This window comes from Centroberyx gerrardi, chromosome 18 (genome assembly GCF_048128805.1).
Source record: "Centroberyx gerrardi isolate f3 chromosome 18, fCenGer3.hap1.cur.20231027, whole genome shotgun sequence".
Classification (NCBI taxonomy): Eukaryota; Metazoa; Chordata; class Actinopteri; order Beryciformes; family Berycidae; genus Centroberyx; species Centroberyx gerrardi.
Window position 1 is genome coordinate 28986992 of NC_136014.1, and position 22422 is coordinate 29009413.

General features: G+C 42.0%; 2 protein-coding genes and 1 long non-coding RNA gene across 7 annotated transcripts; 1 reads left to right on the forward strand and 2 right to left on the reverse strand.

Moving 5' to 3' along the window:
- Positions 1-1435: 1435 nt before the first annotated feature.
- On the reverse strand, positions 1436-15982 carry ubr7 (ubiquitin protein ligase E3 component n-recognin 7). Its single transcript, XM_071902970.2, has 13 exons — positions 15955-15982; positions 15734-15857; positions 14774-14907; positions 12590-12650; positions 12403-12498; positions 12272-12325; positions 12065-12170; positions 11737-11834; positions 9335-9499; positions 4770-4935; positions 3821-3882; positions 2426-3150; positions 1436-2351 (listed from the first exon to the last, which is right to left on the reverse strand). Exons 1-12 carry the CDS (start codon positions 15963-15965, stop codon positions 3067-3069), a joined length of 1161 nt encoding a protein of 386 aa, XP_071759071.2. The 5' UTR covers positions 15966-15982; the 3' UTR covers positions 1436-2351; positions 2426-3066.
- A 1224-nt stretch (positions 15983-17206) lies between these two features.
- On the forward strand, positions 17207-19998 carry LOC144542793 (uncharacterized). Its single transcript, XR_013507465.1, has 2 exons — positions 17207-17393; positions 18367-19998. It is a non-coding gene; the product is annotated as an uncharacterized LOC144542793 (long non-coding RNA).
- On the reverse strand, positions 19274-21464 carry tmem251 (transmembrane protein 251). Of its 5 annotated transcripts, none has more exons than XR_013507464.1 (3): positions 21354-21464; positions 19559-20865; positions 19274-19468 (listed from the first exon to the last, which is right to left on the reverse strand). XR_013507464.1 is itself a non-coding variant. In XM_071902972.2 (2 exons), the coding sequence occupies exon 2, from the start codon at positions 20850-20852 to the stop codon at positions 20463-20465; it is 390 nt and encodes a 129-aa protein (XP_071759073.1). In that variant the 5' UTR covers positions 20853-20865; positions 21354-21464; the 3' UTR covers positions 19274-20462. The 5 variants fall into 5 exon arrangements, 3 of the variants coding, with proteins under 3 accessions (XP_071759073.1, XP_071759074.1, XP_078146205.1); XR_013507463.1 differs by having other exon boundaries at positions 19529-20865; XM_071902972.2 differs by having other exon boundaries at positions 19274-20865.
- Positions 21465-22422: the final 958 nt, after the last annotated feature.

Here is a 22422-nt window from a genome sequence, read left to right on the forward strand (position 1 = left end):
ACTGTAGTCAGTCTGTCACACTGTAGTGTCAGTCTGTAGTGTGTCTGTCACACTGTAGTCAGTCTGTCACACTGTAGTGTCAGTCTGTCACACTAGTGTCAGTCTGTCACACTGTAGTGTCAGTCTGTAGTGTCAGTCTGTCACACTGTAGTGTCAGTCTGTCAGACTCTAGTGTCAGACTGTAGTGTCAGACTGTCACACTGTAGTGTCAGTCTGTCACACTGTAGTGTCAGACTGTCACACTGTAGTGTCAGTCTGTAGTGTCAGTCTGTCACACTGTAGTGTCAGACTGTCACACTGTAGTGTCAGACTGTCATATCACACTACACTAGTGATGTAGTTTGATAGTGATGCAGCTCTAGAGGAGTGATGTAGGTTAATGAGGTGTTTCATGCTGACTGACTGAATTTCCCTCTTGATATGACTGTAGTTTATGACTTCCTTCTAGTTTAGGAGGGAAATGTTTAACATTGTTTGTAGCCTGTAGGTGAGAACAAGACAACTATTCAATCAATATTCTGTTAACAGAATGTATTAACAGATCTGTGCAGAGAAGTAGCATGGCTGAATTCTTCTAATCAGAGGGAATTCAATGGTTGTTGGATGTTAAAATAGTCAGTGACTCGCTCCTTATGAGATGCACTTCAACACTAACAGCAGCAGGTCCGTTCAGTCCCAAGTCACTTTACTGACTGAGCATTCATTCAAGGAAACACATATATCTTATATGGACAAGAACATTTGATACCCAAGCATTCAATGTTCAACTTTTGAAGAGAATCCACTTTTTGAATTGGTTGAATGACAGTGACGTGATCCTCATTAGCATCCAGCTGTTACCAGGAAGGGGTTGTGGGTCAGAAACTGTGCCGCTCCGAGCCGGCCCAAGCCGAGCCAAGTCTTCTCAAATGGAGACAGAGAGCCGAGCCGAGCCGAGTCACACGGAGACAGAGTGCCTTCGCCACCAGCCGGCCTTCCGACTTCGGTTCTATGCAAACCTTTTTCCACCTGCCAGCCAAGTCTGTAATGATGTAGCTAATCTTTAATGTACAAACCGGTTTTCAGAGCATTTTTCCATTTATTGGCCTCCTTTGAACACAGTCTCTGTATGTATTGTTTTCTGTACATAGACCATTTTCTATTCAAACCAGTATTTCCAGTGTATTTGTTGTACATAGCTGGAACTTAAAAAGCTTTCTCGTACTCGTAACCATGGAAACTCTATTTTTTCCTGCATTCCTCATTGGGATGTGGCAGTGATGTTTTAAGTTACTGACATATTTTAAATAAACAGCTTTCATAGTAACAGGAATATGCAGTGGTTTAGTCCCATTAAGTAGAACTATTGATGGTTTTCCTACTCATTCTACTGTTGTATAAAGGCAAATTATCAATTTTTTTTAAATACTACCACACTATGCATATGTTGTTTCCAAAAAACTGAAGCTACTCAACATTATTCAGTTTTATTTGTCCAATGTTTTAATCAAAAAGAAAGACAGTCAGTTTAGAGGTCAGGAACCAAGAACAAAGGAAAATACATTGTGTTTGTATTGAGACTGAGCTGAATTTGACCTCTGAACTTCCTCATAAGTAGAAAGCAGGTATCAGAAACCAGCTGAACCACAGAACTGGAATGGATAGAACGGTCTTTCCACTGTCTATGGTCATTTGGCTGGTACACCATAAAATGGCGACTATGGGAGTTTAAGGGTTAGTTGCTATGGTGACAACACAAGTCAATTTTTGAAATTGGTCCAGTATTGAGCGAGATCGCTTCAGCCGGCAGCCGCGAAACGGGCTGCAATGTAATCCGACGGGGCAAATCGCACCGTCAGTGTACGTCCACTAAAAGTTCTTGTTTTTGCCACTGACCGGCTCAGATTGTTGTTATAAGTGTCTGACAACATTATGGAAAGGACCCTACAGAGAAATGAAACGTTTTTCTTTACCTTTCGCTTGATCCGGTCTGTGTGTAACTTCCTGCAACACAATTCAACTCTCGCGAGACTTGGTTACACAGGAGTTGCAGGAAGTTACACACAGACCGAATCAAGCGAAAGGTAAAGAAAAACGTTACATTTCTCTGTAGGATACTGGACCAATTTCAAAAATTGTTGTCCCCTTTAGTCACTTAGACACAAAAAGATGGGAAAGTAGGGTCCAGGTTGAAAAACACAGAAGTTACCCTTTAATTTAATTTAGCTCCTTGAATGCTATAAACTAATGTAGCTTAGCCTAGCTTTAGTGGAGAGGAGAAGTTAGTTTTCGCTAACTTCAAGCAGCTACCGGACATCGACTGAAACAGATTAACTCAACTATAAACACTTCTAACTGTCCAGATGTCAAACCTGTTGACCGACTGATAGACGCAGCAGCAGCTGACAGAGCTCCACCTGGTGGAGGCAGAGTGACAGAGCTCCACCTGGTGGAGGCAGAGTGAAACTTCATTCAGCTGAATGTCAGTTTCCTCTGCTTTGGTTCTTGCTGTAAAACCTATCAGCTCAGTGACTTGCTGTAAGTTGCTTTATACAGAAGCTAGACCAACACATCAAAATGGCCGCCGCTCCGACCGTCCAGGACTGTTGATTTGAATGGGAAAGACCGTTCTCTTTATTCAGGTTCTGTGACTCTCTGAGGATGAAGAAGAGCAACAATAAACTGTTTCTCCTTCCTGTTGTTTCCAGTTGAACAGCAGCTGAGAGTCTGCAGGGTTTCAATTCAGACAGACAGCAGCTGATTTCACTGATTAACCTTCAACCAGAGAAGAACTGATCAGTGAAATCTGCCGTTTGGTTGAATAAAAACCTGCAGACTCAACTGCTGTTTATTGTTGCTCTTCTTCATCCTGAGATCAGCCTGTTTCTGACTGACTGGAAAACAGCTGGTCTGTTTTTATTAAAATGTCTGTAAACTGCAGTTCAGTCCAAAACAAATCGACAGGCTGAAAATATTAAAAGACATTTAATTTATTTCAAACAGAATTAAAATAAAAAAAAAACGAAGAAAGTCCAGAAGAAGAGTTAAGAGGGGAGATGTGAGGTCAGTAGAAACAGATCAGCTGCACTAGAACTGTCCGGAGTCGAACCTTCGTCTCTTCCGACTCTGCTGCTGCTCGAAGAACTGACGGATGTCATCAGGAGTCACAACCTATCAGAGGAGAGACAGAGTCACGTGACAGCAGCTCTTCCTGTCCAGACAAACTGAAAACTGAAGGTCAGTTTCACATCGTCTCTGTTCTCTCTAGTCTTTACTGTGGTGCGAGTCGTTTAATAATTCATGCTTAGTCAGATAACGCTCGGTCAGTGAGGAGATACCATGGCGACCAAGAGCCACAGAGGGCCGAGAGTCTGCGGGTTTTCATTCTAACCCAAACACAACAGCAGCTGATTTCACTGATCAGCAGCTTCAACCAGAGAAGAACTGAGCAGTGAAATCAGCTGCTGTTTGGTTGGAAGGAAAACCTGCAGACGCTCAGCTCCATGGTTTGTGGTTACCATGGTTACCATGGTTATCCCTCCCTGCACTCGGCCCATTAGTGAGGAAAAAAAAAAGTTTGAATTGCCACAAATTAAATTGGAATGACCTTTTTTACCTTCTAGAAACATGAACAGCCTGTTTGCACATTCTGAGGAGCAACAAAATGGTTTAAAAAATCTAGTTTTTCATGAGATCTATTTCAAACACCATTCTCTTAAAAGCAAAATAAATGTTTCTGAACAAATACACCTGAAAACTAGAAATGTTACATATTCTGAAAAAAGTTGCATTTTTAAATTACTTGGCTGCAAACAGAGAAAAAGATCTGGACTGTACGAACCTTTCCTTCTGCTGCAAACCTCTGCAGGAAGTCCTTCAGCTCCGTTTTCATGTCATTGTATTCTGAGAAACAAACAATATTATATATAGTATTAAATTATTACTATTATTATTACTGTTACATGGCCAAGGCAGAGGAACACAAACCAACCAACCCTGCAGAATACAATACACTTTCCAGCTGAGTCTGGATTTGTTTGAACAAACGGAAAGACAAAGGAACATGAACAGTGTTGGGGCTGAAGATTTATACTTCTGCTGTGAAGTTTCTCCATATCTCACGGCTCCTCTAAAACTATAACTGAGCACAGAGCAAGACCAGAAGAGCTGTGATTGGCCGCTCAGTGTCTCCTCCTCCTGTATCGGTTGCTGTGGGCCGATAGTGAAGAACATGGAGCAGATGAAGAGAGACGAGCTGAGGAGGTTCAGATGTTCATCTGGACCACAGATCAGCTCCCATTTATAGACTGAAATATCCACAACATGAGTTTCACTACGACTTCTTCTGCTGTTACTGCTGCGTTAACAAAGCTCCACACTGACATCTAGTGTTTCTCTGCTCTACGACCAGAATCACCAACGCAGAACTAGAAATGCTTGCACCGCCGGCCGGAGACACCAGCGCAGCCATGGCAACACTGCAAAACCATGAATCAGCCTTAAAGGGTCACAAAGTAATGTGCTACTGTAATCACATTACTTTTTCCTGTAACAGAGTGAAGTCAGGCTTTACAGTTCCAGTTTCAGCAAATGTAATGTAACAAGTAGAGTAACTAATTACTTTTCTCAGAGTAATAAGTAAAGTCATTTATTATATTTTTCCATTAACAACCCCAACACTGACCATGAATGGCTTTAAAAAATTATTTAGACATTAAAAAGTCAAAGTACTGTGAATGATCTGTGGGAAATCAGGAATACTTTAAAAACTGATTTAAATATTAAAGTACCGTGAATGATCTCCAGCTGCTGAACTCTGTTCAGGTTGTCCAGAGCCGACATCAGCGGGTCGTGACCTCGCTGCTCCTGTTCGCTGTTCTTGCCTTTGTTTTCGTAAGCGAGGACGGTGTCCAACTCGTCCAGCAGGAAGCAAACTCCTGCATCGGCCGACGATTTCTGCAGAGGAACGACTTCGTTAGCAGCTGTACGGTTTGTCTTTCTAACAGATGGACATCAGAGCATCATTCACATATTTATTTGTTATACAGATTGCAACCAGTCTTACCCCAAATTTACTATTGGGTAACAGTGGCGCTAATGCAACTGCGTGTGTAAGAAGGGACAAATGTGATTTATCTACATGACGAAAGGGCTTTGTGTGCAAATGTGGTGAAAACTGGGCTGCAAACGTGCTTTTGATGATATGTATTTTTAGGCATCAGCTGTAAGGCGCAAAACTAGGAGATTATTCAAATTATTTACTAAATAAAAAACAGCTGACTTCACCTTGGCCTGCGTACAGTATTTAACGGCAAGTGAAAGCGTGTTATTTTTGTGGAAAAATGGCTGCCTTGTTCATATGGAGGGACAGACAGAAGTCGAACACAATTACAAATACAATTTCCCATTTGGCAGACGCTTTTATCCAAAGCGACGTACACATGAGATTTTAATACAACACAAGCAAGGATCTAGTCAGGAGAGAACAACGAGAGTAAGAGCCATAAAGCTAAGTTCTGGTCCAACAGGACAGATGAGCCACGAGGCAGAGCATAGAGGCAGATAATGATTTTTTATTTTTTATTTTTTTTGCAATTACACAGTCGATCAGGTGAGAAGGTGTTCGCTAAAGAGCTGGGTCTTTAGCCTTTTCTTAAAGATCGAGAGGGACTCTGCGGATCGAATGGAGTTTGGTAGCTCGTTCCACCACCGAGGAACCACAGAAGAAGAGTCTGGATAGAGACTTAGGGCCTTGTTGTGGCGGCAGCACCAGGCGCCGCTCCTTGGCAGAGCGTAGTGGGCGGGAGGGAGCGTAGACCTGAATGAGGGAGTTCAGGTAGGTCGGAGCCATTTTGGTTGCCGCTTTGTAGGCGAGCATCAAGGACTTGAACTTGATGCGGGCAGCGACTGGGAGCCAGTGGAGGGATATGAACAGAGGAGTGACGTGCTGTTTTGGGCCGGTTGAAGACCAGACGCGCCGCCGCGTTCTGGATCATCTGCAGAGGTTTGAGCGTACATGCCGGGAGTCCTGCCAGGAAGGAGCTGCAGTAGTCAAGGCTGATATTACAAGAGCCTGTACTAGGAGTTGTGCTGCATGTTCAGACAGGTAGGGTCTGATCTTCCTGATGTTGTACAGGGCAAATCCACATGACCGAGCAACAGAAGCCACATGCTCCTTAAAGGTTAGTTGGTCATCAATCATGACACCCAAGTTTCTGGCAGACTTTGCGGGAATGAGCTGAGCTGATTCGAGCTGGATACTGATCTGCTGTTGTACAGAGGGACTGGCTGGGATGACAAGGAGCTCAGTCTTTGATAGGTTAAGCTGAAGGTGGCGTTCCTTCATCGATGCCGAGATATCGGCAAGGCATGCCGATATCCGTGCCGAGACCGTGGGGTCGTCTGGCAGGAACGATAGGAAGAGCTGGGTGTCGTCAGCATATGAGTGGTATGAGAAGCCATGTGAGCGGACGACTGCACCAAGTGAGGTGGTGTATATTGAAAAGAGAAGGGGTCCAAGCACTGACCCTTGAGGTTCCCCTGTGGACCAGCAGTACGATTTAGACACTTCCCCTCTCCAAGACACTCAAGATCTCCCTGAGAGGTCGGACTCAAACCAGCGGAGAGCAGATCCTGAGAAGCCGAGCTCAGCGAGTGTGGAGAGGAGGATTTGGTGGTTCACCGTGTCAAAGGGAGCCAATAGGTCGAGCAACATTAGAACAGAAGACTGACCGGCAGCTCTAGCTGATCGCAGTGTTTCCACTACAGACAAGAGCGCAGTCTCGGTAGAGTGTCCGCGTTTGAAGCCAGACTGGTTAGGATCATACAGGTTGTTCTCAGAAAGGAATTCAGAGACTTGATTAAAGACTGTGCGCTCAACTATCATGAAAAGGAAGGTGAGGAGTGAAACCGGCCTGTAACTTTCAACCTGAGATGGGTTGAGTGTAGGTTTCTTTAGCAGCAGGGTAACCCAAGCTTGCTTAAAAGCAGTGGGGAACACATCCGTTGTAAGTGTGGAGTTGATGATGTGTGTGTGTGTCTGCAGGGATAAGTGTAGGCGAAATGGCCTACAGGAGGTTGGAGGGTATGGGGTCCAACGGACAGGTAGTGGGACGAGAGTCAAGCAGAAGCGAGGAGTGAGACCCTGTTAGCTGGAGGCAGACTGAGCTGGTCAGGCTCAGAGAACTGATTACTGATGGTAGAAACCTTATCAGTAAAGAAGGAGGCAAAGAGGTCAGCAGTGAGCAGAGTTGAGGGTGGAGGTGGTGGAGGGTTGAGGAGTGAGTTAAAAGCTGAAAATATTTTTTGAGCGTCTTTGGTGCTGCTGATTTTCTCCTGATAATAAGTGGTCTTGGCACTTTTTAGATGGGAGGAGAATGCAGATAGGAGAGACTGATAGTCACTGAGGTCAGTGGGATCTCTGGATTTGCGCCATTTCCTCTCAGCTGCTCTGAGCCCCGCCCGTTGCTCTCTGATGACACCGGTGAGCCATGGACTGGGGGGGTGTTACGAGCAGGTTTGGATAGTGGGCAGAGATTGTTTAGAGAGGCAGCTAGCGAGGAGCAGAGTGTGTCTGTAGCCTCATTGACGTGGAGTGACGAGAATTCATTATGAGGGGGCATGGTAGCCGAGACCTCACTGGAAAGCTGAGTCGGTGTGAGGGACCGGAGGTTTCGTCTGAAGGAGACCATTTGCGGTGGAACGTGAGGATGTTCCGGTAAGGAAACCGTGATTTGAATGAAGAAGTGGTCTGACAGATGTAAGGGGGTGACAGTCAGATTTGCTGTGGAGCAGTTCCGAGTCACAATCAGATCAAGTGTATTGCCCGCTTTGTGTGTGGGAGGGGTGGAGACCCGTTTGAGGTCAAATGAGGACAGAAGTGAAAGGCAGTCAGTCGCTTGGGGTTTGTCAAGATGGATATTCATGTCCCCCATGACAATCAGTGGGGTGCCATCTTCAGGAATGGCTGAGAATAGCATGTCCAGTTCAACTACAAAGTTCCCCAGTAGCCCTGGTGGGCAATATATGACAACCACAAATAGTTTGACAGGAGCGGTAACCATGATTGCATGGTATTCAAAAGAGGAGTTATTGCTTAGAGGAGAAAGCTTAGTGAAATGAGGGCAGCCGTACCACCTCCACGCCCAACGGCACGAGGTGTGTGGGAGAAAGGAGAGTCAGCTGAAAGCACAGCCGGTGTGGCTGTGTCTTCTGGACGGATCCAGGTTTCGGTCAGGGCTAGTACCTGAATGTCGGATAGGTTTGCAAGTGCTTGGATAAATTCTGTTTTATTTACAGCAGACTGATAACTCCATAAACCAAAAGAAAAAGAGGAGGGAGTAGATGAGGCTTTTCTGAGAGAGTAGTGGTTCTCAGGATTGCGCTGTCTTTTGTGACTGATGCGTTTTTTTCGGTTAGCCTGGATGACAGGGATATATTGGTAGCACATGGTGAGTGAGAAGGCAGGCCAACGAGTAAATAGTAGATTAGAATAATTTATCAGTGTCCTTGCTCAGTGGACTCGCACAGGTAGACTCGAAGGTCCTTACACTATTAGGTCTTCACACAAGAAGGGCTGACATACAAGGGCTGACGAACACAACGCATTTTTCTTGTTTCAGCAGAAAAACGTATTCTTTGTTTAGTGGCTAATGCATTGTCTACACATTTAAAAATGTTTACAAATGTTTAAAAAGTACCAACGCGTTGCGGCACATACATAGCTTTTGCAAATTTCTGCTGAACATGACCTTGTCACCCAAGCGTCAATGAGCACCTCTCCATACTACACTGAAGCCAAAGCAGCGTTCATCTATTTCTCTGTTTGGACGTCAGAGGATGAGGTGAAAAATATAGGTTGCCAAATCATGCTGTTCTCTCTATCTCTTGGAAGAAATCAGGCTCAACGTCAAACGCTAACCCAAACTTTCAGCGACTCTTCATCTCTTGGCGTCGGGTCTTTTCAGATACAATGTGGCCAAATTCCTGGTTCAACCCACAGTTCATCAGAAGGGTTTATCAGTTCTTCATTGCCCTATCACTTTCCACCAAGTTTCATGCAAATACAGCCAGAACTTTTTAAGAAATCCTGCTGACAGACAGACAGACAGGTGCGAAAGCAAAACCCCAGAGGTAAATAGTAAATCTGGCTGTTAATCCGTTGAGAATATGCAAGTTTTTGGAAATACATTTTTATGCCATTTCTGCTTTATTGGCTGGTTTACAGTGGAGACAAGAAAGATCCCAACCAGGATTCAAACCCACAACATTCCAGTTACATGTTTTCGCCTCTGCCAGAGCCACCAGCTCACCTTATAGAAAATACAACTTTTAAAAAGCAGCTGTCCTCGTTTACCTGGCAGGTGATGCAGGAACAAAGTTTGGATCGCCATGCCGACGGCCAGAACACAGCTCCTGATTGGACTCTTTTCTGACCAATGGCCTGCAGCTCCTTCAGTCTGCACTTCCCCTCCGTCTCCTGACGGCTTCGTTTGCAGCTCGGACCATCGCTCACTTCTGCCTGAAAGTAAAGTATGAATTATTCTACTTTAGACTAGTTAAACCCGGCTACACGAAAACATCCAAGTGGCTTTCATGAACACTGTTCTGTTTTTTATTTTTTTTATTTTGGACTGTTCACATTTCTATGCTGACCCTGGGAATATCACCTGCCTCCAAAATTAACAGAACCTAATCTGATCCTAAACTAAATTAGGGAATTTAATGCCATTTAGTATTAAATAGTTGTACTTATATCTGTTTCATACGTCCATCTGTAAATGCTAACAATGCACTTGAAAGTCCTGAATTTCCTCTGTCTATAAATCTGACAATGACAATGTCAATAATTATAATTATATAATTAATTAAAAAACAATGCATATTCACACATCTGGACACATTTCTGGATATTTGGTCATCTAGAATGTAAACAACTAGTGATGTACTGGCTTCAGCCTGCAAATCTGCTATGAAGCCACTGTCTTTATTTGCCGTGTTATTTTCAATATGTTGGGTTGTAATTATTTTTTTAATTACCTTCAGTATTCTATTTGTCTTATGTATCTATATGCTCTTCTCTGCTGCGGTCATGAGCCAATTCCCATTTCTTTCACAGGGATCAATAGTTTAGTCAACAACTAAATTGATTAATACTACTATTAGTCCATGTAGTACTAGTACTACAGTCAGCTGATGTAATAGTGCTACTATTAGTCCATGTGGTATTAGTAGTCCATTAGTACTACTGCAGTAGACACTGGTGCTGCCTGACTTCTTATCTGGCAGTAGGTGCTCCTCTATCTTCTTACCTGGCAGTAAGGTGCTGTCTATCTGTTTTCTTATCTCACTGTTACTGTCCATGTTTGTACAGACACTCACACTGCAGACTAAAGGGAAAATTACACTTCTGCATCAAATTTCCACCGTAGCAACGGCATAGGTGCGAGTGCGAGCATTTATGGTTCTGCGTCGGTGATTGTGCACTAAACCACCGAAACACTAGACGGCAGTAGCGTGCTTTGTTAACACAAAAGTAATAACAGAGTAAGTAGTAGTGTTTACATTCTCTGAAGCTCGTATTCTGGATATTTATCACCATGACTTCAGTGACATCTGGTAATCTTTATAATTTGGGGATGAAGTGTCGTATAAATCAATATATTTGCAGCTCTCCTCAGCTCATTGCTCTTCTATCTGCTCCATTGTCTTCACTATCGGCGGACACCAACTGGATACAGGTAGGAAGAAATACAAAGAGGGCCAATCACCATTCTTGCGGTTGTCAGGTAGCTTGGGCACGTCAGGTAGGTTAGGTAGGTCAGGTAGCTTGGGCAGGTCAGGTAGGTTAGGTAGGTCAGGTAGCTTGGGCAGGTCAGGTAGGTCAGATAGCTTAGGTAGGTCAGGTAGCTTAGGTAGGTCAGGTAGGTCAGGTAGCTTGGGCAGGTCAGGTAGCTCAGGTAGGTCAGGTAGGTTAGGTAGGTCAGGTAGCTTGGGCAGGTCAGGTAGCTTGGGCAGGTCAGGTAGGTCAGATAGTTCAGGTAGGTCAGGTAGCTCAGGTAGGTCAGGTAGGTTAGGTAAGTCAGGTAGCTTGGGCAGGTCAGGTAGCTTGGGCAGGTCAGGTAGGTCAGATAGCTCAGGTAGGTCAGGTAGCTTAGGTAGGTCAGGTAGGTCAGGTAGCTTGGGCAGGTCAGGTAGCTCAGGTAGGTCAGGTAGGTTAGGTAGGTCAGGTAGCTTGGGCAGGTCAGGTAGCTTGGGCAGGTCAGGTAGGTCAGGTAGCTTAGGTAGGTCAGGTAGCTCAGGTAGGCTTGTTATGCCTCTCACTTGTTATGCTGTTTTGTCTTGTGGTTTGTTTTGGCTTCCTTATTTTAGTTTGTTGCAGACTGTATTGATCATTTTATTGTGATTGTGATTGATTTATTGTGATTGACTGTTGATCAGTTAGATCTAGGCAGGTTTGTTCTCTAAAAACTCCTTTGAGACAAACTGAAGAGCTGCAGAGAGAAACTGGACTGAACTTCACTTAGTATTAGTGCAACCATTAAACCATGTAGTATTACTGTTGGTATTAGTACTACTGATAGTTCATGCTGTAGTATTACTGTTAGTCTATGTAGTTTTAGTACTACAAAAGTCATACTGTTTACAGGGATAGAAAGCCAAACACAAGATTATTTTATTGCCAAATTTATTTTTGGGATTCTCTATTGATCCTGCAGTGAAATCCCCCGCAGGGAGGTCAGAGGTCAGAGGTCTCACCTTGCTGCTGGTCGCTTCCTCTGCTCCTTGTTTCTCCTCATCACTGCTCTGCTCCTCCTCCTGCTTCAGCTCTTCCTCTGCTGCGGCCGCACTGGGAACTGAACAGGAAACACATCAGTGGACAGGAAACTCATCACAGTGTGAAGTGAGCCAGAAACCAACAGGGAATACAGTGCTGTTACCAGTATACTGATTCACACTGGTTCAGTATACACTGGTAAACTGGTTTACCATATTAACAGCCTGTCTACTTCCTGCCAGATGTCAGACTTGGAGAGTCAGATATTGTGTGAAGTGAGGAAGAGGAAGAGGAAGAGGAAGGTCTTACCTGCCAGATGAGCAGCGTAGGTCCTTAAGAAGGGATGAAGGTTCATACAAGCTTCACAGATCATCTCCTGCAGCTCCACACAGTCTGGAACCACGCAGCCCAGATGCTTTTGGAAACACAGACTGTTATTACTACATGACAGAAACAGTTTGTTCTACAGGTTCTTCATGACGGAACCAGTTTCTTCTACAGGTTAGACAGTCTCACCCTGCCGTGAAGCCAGTCCTCACACACGATACACTGAATCATCTCATCTTCCACCTGCGAGACAAGAAGCTGTTATGAAATATATTTTACTGACAGCAGCTGTGAACTTTGAGGGGGAAACGACCTCTGACCTGGTCCTCCGGGTCGGGGTACGGCCTGTTGCAGGTACAATACACACCAAAGAAGTTGTGGCTGTATTTATTTTCACTGTTCACCTGCTCCTTCTCCTGAAACAAAGCAGAAGACCAAAGCGGTGAACATCTGTCTGTTTACCAAATCAAATTAACAGTTTGTCATCAGTCACATTATTAAACCTACTGGAAAGAACTTGCACTGCAGATCTCTGAACTTGCTGTTTCCACAGTCGCAGCGGAAGTTCCTGTGGAGAAGAAAATGTCCGAGTCATCAAATAGTCAACCATGATGAACAGGCTGCAGGTTCGAATCCTGAAAACACTCCGCTCAAATGGTTTGTGAATGAATAGTGTCTAAATATGAAATACTTGGATCATGTGAAGACAGAGCGTTGTGCAGCAACTGAATGTTAAAAGCAGCATCTAAAGCAGCAGCTTTCTCACCTCTTGGTGTAGAGTTAATTAAAGATAGTAACAGTTAGTTAGTGTTAGTTAGAGATAGTTAGTGTTAGAGATAGTTAGAGTTAGTTAGAGATAGTTCGAGATAGAGACAGAGTTAGTTTGTGTTAGAGTTAGTGTTAATTAGAGTTAGTTAGAGATAGTTAGAGACAGAGTTAGTATTAGAGTTAGTGTTAGAGATAGTTAGAGTTAGTGTTAGTTAGAGATAGTTAGAGATAGAGTTAGTATTAGAGTTAGTTAGTGTTAGAGATAGTTAGAGTTAGTGTTAGTTAGAGATAGTGTTAATTAGAGATAGTGTTAGAGATAGTTAATGTTAGAGATAGTTAGAGACAGTTAGTTTGTGTTAGAGTTAGTGTTAGAGTTAGTTAGTGATAGGGTAACCATTCATTTTACAGGTCCCTAACAATGTATGAACAATTCCTAATTAGACGTTAACAAAAACATTTTTTATTACTAACAACATATGACCTGTTAATTAACAAAAAAATAATTATACAACAACATATTTGCCTTCATATGTATTTACATGGTACCAGACCTGTAAAATGAAGCAGGTGTAAGTGGACAATAATCTTTCTTTATTGGCATTTAAATGGGACATTTAAACAGGACAGCAGCTGACATTCCATACAGACCAGACTGTAAAGTGCCGGGAGATCAGTTTTACAGATATTGAGCCGTTCTCTAGCGTTAGCCTGTCCCGGGGTGAATGAAAGGTCAGCAGCACAGCAATAACCATATTTGGATGTTTAAAGTAAATTAATTTCTTTATTTATTTTAAATATTGTCTATTTGAAATGAAGTTAGATGCAGAAAGTCCTACTTCCTTCATGTTCATAGAGTTTTTTAAAAAATCACCGTCACTTCCACCTCTTGCAGCAGGCCCCGGATCACGTGACAGGGTCCTGCTGCTGGAGCAGCCAAAGAGGGGCCTGATGCTGGAGGTCTGCAGCCAGACCCTATATGATCATCTCAGCCTGTGTTAGTCCTACCCCAGCCACACATGGAGCTAAAATTACACAGACAATGTTTCAAGTGCTCGTTGGACTGCCTATATCCAATAATTGCAGTCTGGCAACTATGTAGTCGCCTTTTTCAGCTGGGATTCAGCTAGGACCTATTTTTCATTAGCTCCATCATGTGTGGCTGTGGCTAAGACAGGCTGAGATGAGCGTGGGCAACTGGGCATGTAGTTGTAGGAATCAAACGGATGTTTTATTTGCTTCGAAGGGTCTTAGCAGCACGCGACTGGAAGCTAATATGGCCATGCGTTAGCTAACTAACACAGCCAGCACTCTAGAAAAGTTAGCCATGTTAGCTCCCAGGCGGGTGCCTCGTAGCATACATAATCTTTCACTCACCCCGGGACAGGCTAAAGCTAGAGAACGGCTCAATATCTGTAAAACTGATCTCCCGGCACTTTACAGTCTGGTCTGTATGGAATGTCAGCTGCTGTCCTGTTTAAATGTCCCATTTAAATGCCAATAAAGAAAATAAACTTGGTCACATTGTATGAATTATTGTCCATTTACACCGGCTTCATTTTACAGGTCTGGTACCATGTAAATACATATGAACACAAATGTTGTTGTATAATTATTTTTTTGTTAATGAATAGGTCATATGTTGTTAGTAATTAACAGCGCAATAACTAAATGGTAAGTTAGTCCAGTTAGACAATAACATCATTTAAGATCAAATAACGCAGCCACGTTATTAATGTTGTTATCGTCTAATTAGGGATAGTTCATACGTTGTTAGGGACCTGTAAAATGAAGGGTTACCAGAGATAGTTAGAGTTAGTTGCAGTTAGTTATAGTTAGTTAGAGGTTAGTTAAGGTTAGTTACAATTAGTTAGAGTTAGTTAGAGGTTAGTTACAGCTAGTTACAGCTTGTTAGTGTTTCCTCACCTCTTGGTGTAAAGCTCGAACAGATCATGGCCTTCATGACATTTATAGGAACAAGCCAGGCAGATTCCTGCTGCCTCTCCGCCCTTCGGTGTGCAGGTGTTGCAGGCGTACAGGGCCTGACGCTTCACATAACCCTGCAAACCAGAGCGCGCGCGCACACACACACACACACACACACACACACACACACACACACACACACACACACAAAATTCAGACTGCCAGGCTAATGTACAGGAAGACACTAGAGGTCAAAAATAAGACAGTAAATTATTACAGCCTTCAAAATAAAACTGAGTAAAATATATAGTGTATTATATTCTATTAACTATAAGACTCTAAAATATATAACATATGATATTCTATTAACTATAAGACCATAAGTAAAATATTGTATAAATCATGTGGATAGGAGTCAGACTCAGTCTGTACTGACCTCAGTCTTCATGAACTAGAAGCTGTTATGTGTTAATCAACTGATTTATTATGTTATTAATATGTTATTAATATCATACTATAAAGCAAGGAATCTCTGTCTGTGTGTGTGTGTGTGTCCTTCGCATATCTCGAGAACCGTTCGTCCGATCTACTTCACACTTGGCGGGTGTATTGCTGCTGGGGACCGAGGACGTGCAGTGTCGGATTGGACACGACACGTTCGATATTAATAAACTTTGAATAAACAAGCGAACAGCGCTCTGTGCAGCAGCGGGGCGAACGGGCACTGCACTAGTGTTAATAAATACCTGTGGTATGAACACTGATCAGTCGCTGCCTGCTAAAACAGCTGAAGCTTCCTGCAGTATATAACTGGGTCAGGACAGTAAACTATCATCTGATATATAAACTATAACCTGATATATATACATATTACATTATATTATATTTTATCATATGAAACCCTCTGACCTGGGGGTGATATATATACATATTATATTATATTATATTATATCCTCTGACCTGGGGGTATGAACACTGATCAGAGTCGCTTCCTGCTAAAACAGCTGAAGCTTCCTGCTCCAGTTCTTCATCCTCCTGCAGAACATCAACCAGAGAAACTGTCTCCTCTCCCTCAGCAGACATCCTGCCTGTTGACAGATAAACAAGTTTACTGGTGACAGATAAACATCCTGCCTGTTGACGGATAAACAAGTTTACTGTTTACAGTTAAACAAGTTTACTGTTCGATCATGAAGGTTCCTGCTGTTAGAAAACATGAAGGTTCTATACAGAACTGCAAGACGAGTTAACGGAACTAAACGGCCTGGTTAGTTAGCTTTGATAATAAATACTAAAATAACAGTTTATAGAGTAAACAGCGCGTAGCTAACGTTAACTTTGTTATTACAATACCAATAATACAAATGTACAGAATAAAACCGCCTGGTTGGCTGATGTTAGCTGTGTTGTTAAATATTAAAATACGAATTTAGAGAATAAAGCAGCTTGACCGGACAGTGCAGCTAACGGTAGCTTTGTAACTAAAAAGTACGACACCCACTTACACGATAAAACAGCTTAGTTGGACACCGCTAGCTAACGCTATCTTTGTTATTAAACCCGCTAGCTTGCTGCTACTGATGACAACTTCCGTATTACTTCCGCAGATTGTATTTGGCGGGAACCAGGTGTCAGAAGGTAAAGATTTTATAAATAGAAACACAGTAGAACTACAGAGAAGAAGGCAGAACTGTAGAAGAAACAGTTTAGATTCCACGATGGGAGATTAAAAGAAATCCCCGGCGGTGGCTGCTGCTGTGATTATGGTGCGTTCAGGTGCAGCACGTAAACTGATGCTGCATCTACGATTACATGATGCTTTTACTCATTAAATGATGCATCTATTGATTACATGATGCTTTTACTCATTAAATGATGCATCTATTGATTACATGATGCTTTTACTCAATATTAAATAATGCAGTTAAGTTGCTGCACAGAAGAATCGCGTGACTCAGAAATGTTGAGATGAACTGATCAGTAGCTTCTGATCCAAATGTAAAGTTACAGACAAAAATCAAACTTCAGGCCGTTTTATCTCCTGATGTCCTTTGTGTTGTGATCAGAAATAAGAACCACGTTGTCATTTTCACTCCTGGTGCATCATAAGAAAGTTCATGCGGTGAAATGCAGCATTTCCATACATTTTACCACATATTGACGAAGCACTGTCCCATTTAATAGTTGCATATTAACCGAAAACATCGTAATTGGTTGCAAGTTAATATTAATAAATGGGGAAAGCTTTAAAATGTAAGAAGTGTTAAAACAATCTCACAAGATCGTTTCATTTAGATGTTCCGACTTAAAAGACACCGACACCGAATCAGACTACAAAGTTTACCAGTTTACTGTGGAGCTCAAAGGCGACAAGTGAAGTCGATTGTTGATGACGAAACCAGAAGCACAGAGGCCAGCGGTGCTGAGAACATGGCGGCTTTAACTCTGCAGTGTGAGCTAAAATACAGAGACGGACTTATAAAGAAGATTGACGTTAACACAGAAAATAATTTGACTTCCATGATGGCGGGAATCAAGAAATTAAACGCGGAAGTCTCGCAGCTTCTGACGGAACTGGTGGCGCGCGAGAAACTGTTCAGCGGCGGAGACTGTGACGACGGTGAGCTGCTAACCTTAGCTTTAGCTAGCTGTGTTAGCTAGCCGCTCCATGGAGAGTAATAATGATAAACTTGATTAGTGTCGCAGCTGTTGAATCCGGTTCAGATTTTATAACATAACGAGTCTGACTATGTATTTGCAAGGACCTGGGTGGTTTATTCTCTTAGAATAATTTGCCCTAATTTTTGTTTTTTAATAAAGGAAAAATATACATTTCCAATTTTTATATTATTTTTTTTACTTCAGAACCTCTTCTTTATGGACACAAAAGACTGGCTTCCTACCATGTGTCACACAGTTGGTTTTTCACCTTTGAAAACATGTCATCATTTCATTCTGGAGTCATAGGCCATTATCTAAGAGAATAAACCACCCAGGTCCTTGCAAATGCATAGACACCAAGATATTTATATTTTAAACCATAAAGTAAAAGGATATTGAGGTATCATTGATACTTTTGGTGCGATTAATATTTACACTTTCAAAAAAATCACTCACGTGTTTTTTGTCTTTTGACTACTGCCATAGGCACACATCACAAAATCAAGTACTGAAACTGCCAGAATCTTGTAGTCTGCCTACAAGTCTCTCTGTTAAAGGAAAATAGTGGAGCTGCTACCTTTCTCAGTGTCGCTTTTAGACCCCTAAACTTGCTCCAAATCATAGGCGAAAATTATCGTTTTGACCCTCCTGCTGCAAAATTTGGGGAAACTCAGTAAATAATGATCAGTGAGATTTAATATTTGGGCTTTCTTCATCATTTATGTATATCTTCCACCAGGAGAAACATGATCAAAATCAAAAGTTCGAGCCGGCGAAATTCCTGAAATTTGGTTGATTTGACACAGAATGACCAAGCTGTGTAACTCGTATTCATACAGATGTCAGACTCTGTCGCCTTTCAAATGAACAAATGTCTTTGGGTGAAAAACACAGTCTTTGTTTCTGATGGATTATCTATTTTTCTGTTGCAGATGAAAAGGAGGAAGACAGCGATGAAGACGAGGAAACTGAAAAACCAAAAACCTCCAGCAGAGTTCCTGAACCTCCAGAACCGCCTGCCAAGAGGTTCAGAACCCTGAAGACCTGAGGAGGAGGAGGAGGAGGAGGATGGAGAACAGGCTGAACACAAACAGCCTGAACACAAACAGTCTGTCAGCAGCTGAGCTCTTCTGTCTGCTGCTCATGTTGTTCAATCTGCTTTTCATTAAAATGTTTGAACATTTATCTGCAGGAGCAAGAACTCTGACAATATTGATACTGTAACCATGTGACCAGAGGGGTCAGAGGTCAGCAGCTAGGGGTCAGAGGTCAGCAGGTGTTCCTGCTGATCACAACCTTAACTAAATATAATTCAGTCTGCTTGGATGAAAAGAGCGACAGTTGATATTCTTAAATCAGCCTTTTAATCACAGTGCAGTTAGACTTAGAAAGGCAAGAAAACCAAGCACCAACATAAATACACAGTCATTCAGTAGAAAACCCAGAACAAGCCCTTTGACTCAAACTATAAACTACATCAGTCTGACATGAAGCTGAAGTCTGACATGAAGCCGGCCAGGCAGAGAGGAAACATGAAACAGTGTTTTTGATCAAAAGTCTTTCTGGTTTTTATCAGATTTACTGAAGAAACTTTAAGAGGAGAATCTAAAAACCAACAGAGTTGATTTGTGTTCAGTTCAGCCGGTTCTGTTTAGAACTGGAACCAAGTTAGAAAAGTTAGAAGAGCCTGAAGTGTCTGGATAGTTGATCGTGTTTCCTATTGATCATCAATATAAATGTCAGCGTGTGGAACAAGTTTGTTATTGATCATCAATATTAAGGTGTATAAAGTCGGTCTGACAGCAGAACGGCTGAATGGACGAAGTTACAATTCAAGGATTTTTCTGTTTTGATTTGATGCCGACGGCCGAACAGCTGTTCAGTTTCCTCTTTAAAGAGACTTTCAGTTTGTTTTTACATTTTGTTCTTGTGTTTGATTCATTTCTGTTTGGTTTGAACCAGTGTGTGTGTGTGTTGAAGCACTATGTAAAACACTGTTTTGGTTCAGATATAATGTGTCTAATACCAAGAGACCTGGCAACATGTTGCACAATCCTAAGCAATCTGGCAACGTGTTGCACAATACTAAGAGACCTGGCAACATGTTGCACAATCCTAAGCGACCTGGCAACATGTTGCACAATCCTAAGCGACCTGGCAACATGTTGCACAATACTAAGAGACCTGGCAACATGTTGCACAATACTTAGTCAAGTCTCCTTAAATCACCAACTTGTTTATCTGGTTAAACTGAAGATCAGCTGTTTATCAGAAACTGGAAATAAACGAAATACTGAAACCAGATTTTCATTGGAGAATTCACTGTTTTCATATAGAACACAGTCTGTTTTTATAGGATGAGACGGCCTGAACCAAGTCTGTTTTTATAGGATGAGACAACCTGAAACAAGTCTGTTTTTATAGGATGAGACAACCTGAACCCAGCCTTTCATACAGAATGATATGGGGATGAATGACAGTTGCAGTCTGTGATAGTTTTGTCTATAAAGTTTTTTTTGTATTTCTCAGAAGAATTAAATGAAAATAAAGATGAACAGAATAAACAGACGAGTTTCTGTCACTCAGAACATTTTGAATCCGGTCGGATTCAAGCGGAGAATTCGGTCCTGAAAGACAAACCGATCCAGGAAACTACAGCAGACTGACCACACACACACATACACACACACACACACACCAGTGATGAACATTAGACTACATTCAGATTGATGAAATTAAAACAGCAGACTGTTTGTGCTTCAGATGGAGACGATTCTGTTCCTCCTTCAGTCTGGTCTGTGACATCACTTCCTGTCTGCCAGGTGAGACGGGCCAGCAGATGGACCTTTGGATGTTTATTCAGTGTTAGAAGAAGAAGTTGTACCATCTGCTGTTTATTCAGTGTTAGAAGAAGAAGTCGGACCATCTGCTGTTTATTCAGTGTTAGAAGAAGAAGTCGGACCATCTGCTGTTTATTCAGTGTTAGAAGAAGAAGAAGTCGGACCATCTGCGCCGCAGCTTCCTGTCCTCAGGTGTCAATCAGCTGCAGGCGGCCGATCTGATTGGACGCCTTGCTGAAGGAGTGTCTGTTGCAGAGCACGGCCAGGCAGACCGGCAGGATGCAGTAGCCCACGGTTTTGGGATCGGCCCGGGTGCAGGAGTACAGGAAGAGGAAGACCTGCAGGTAGGGCAACAGGAAGATGGAGGCCCACAGCCAGGCCGGCAGCGGCGGCAGCCGGTCCCGGACGCTCCGGCTCCAGGAGAGCGGCTCCGGCCCGGCGGACGGCCGAGCCTCGCTCCGCTCCACCACCTCCAGACTGAAGCTCCGCAGCTCAAACACATAAAACACCAGCAGGAGGCTGAGCAGCAGGTAGAGGAACACACAGAGCCAGCCCATCCGCTGCCGGAACGTCATCATCCTCCATAACCTGCTGGAACCAGACACAAAGAGGGTTAACACCAGCTTCACTCTTCTTCTAACACACTAATACTGTAAGAACACTTCTTCTAATACACTAATACTGTAGCTTCAGTCTTCTTCTAACACACTAATACTATAGGAACACTTCTTCTAACACACTAATACTGTAGGAACAGTTCTTCCAACACATTAATACTGTAGGAACACTTCTTCTAACACACGAATACTGTAGGAACATTTCTTCTAACACACAAATATTGTAGGAACACTTCTTCTAACACACTAATACTGTAGGAGCACTTCTAACACATTAATATTGTAGATATTATCATCATGCTGTTCACTGTCGGTCTAACGGGAAAACAGATTGACATTCAACGCTAACGTTTTCTCGACTTGCTTCTTCCAAATCAACGTTAGCCAGTTAGCTAGCTCGTTAGCTAGCTAGCTAGTTAGCCAGTTAGCTAGTTAGCTCTCACTCAGCTGTTTTCTTCTTACCTTCCTTCACATGGCAAACGGGTTAATTCAAATTAAATACTTTGCAGCAGATTCATTTTAAATCCATTGTCGATCAGAGAAGAGTCTCGTTTCTCTTCCTGTTTTGTCACCTGATTGAGGACACTTCCGGGTGACGTCATTGACAATCCTGTCCCGTTAGCGCCATCTGGTGTTCATCCCGAGTCTCACTTCAGTTCATCAATTATAAAGTTTTATTATTAAGTTGTTTATTCATTATGGAGCTGATATGTTTGCCAGTCTCATTAAAATACATTAGATATATTTAAATGATAAAACGGTAAACACCAGTAAACATTTATCAGTAAAACACAGTAAACAGCTAGAGAGGTTGTCTCATACTCCTACTGTTCCTAAACTGATATCACTATACATAGCTTATGATTTATAAATGTAATAAAAAATATTAAGAAATACTTTTACTTGAGTTTTTCCATTTTACCTCTGAAACACAAATGTGTGTTGAAGAATTATACTAAAAGCTCTATAGTAACAATAAGAACTAAATACCTTTATTTTCCAATAGGTTCATTTATTTTTGTATTTTAAATTTTATTTGTGACTAAGTTTTTTAAAATTATTTTTCCAATGTGAGGGATGCAGGTACCTTGACAATGACATTAATTATAAAATAATAATAATAATAATGATAAATTATAATAACAACAATAACAATAATAATAATAACAGTAATAATGATAATTTATATATATATATATATATACAATTATAATTTCCCATTTGGCAGACACTTTTATCCAAAGCGACATATATATATATATATATTTATATATACACACACATATATACACATATTTTTATTTTTATTATCTTTTTATTTTTATTTACCTTATTACTTTGTTCTGCCGTTGTTCTGCATCGCTGCTGTGACTCCTGAATTTCCCCTCGGGATCAATAAAGTTTATCTGAATCTGAATTTAGAACACTGAATGACTTTTATATTTAATATTGAGATGGATCAGTTGCATGTTGTCAAAGAAATCCTGTGAGGATTTTTTCCTGCTTTACTTTTTGAAAATATTCGGTTTGG

Bases quoted from the DNA above. Each gene is read 5' to 3' on its own strand.
- ubr7 (XM_071902970.2), bottom strand. The intron at 12,326-12,402 runs GTCAGAGGTCGT...CTTGTCTCGCAG, and splicing joins ACCCCGACCCGGAGGACCAG to GTGGAAGATGAGATGATTCA. The intron at 3,883-4,769 runs GTACTTTAATAT...TTTGTTTCTCAG, and splicing joins GCAGCTGGAGATCATTCACG to AATACAATGACATGAAAACG.
- tmem251 (XM_071902972.2), bottom strand. From the start codon at position 20,852: ATGATGACGTTCCGGCAGCGGATGGGCTGGCTCTGTGTGTTCCTCTAC.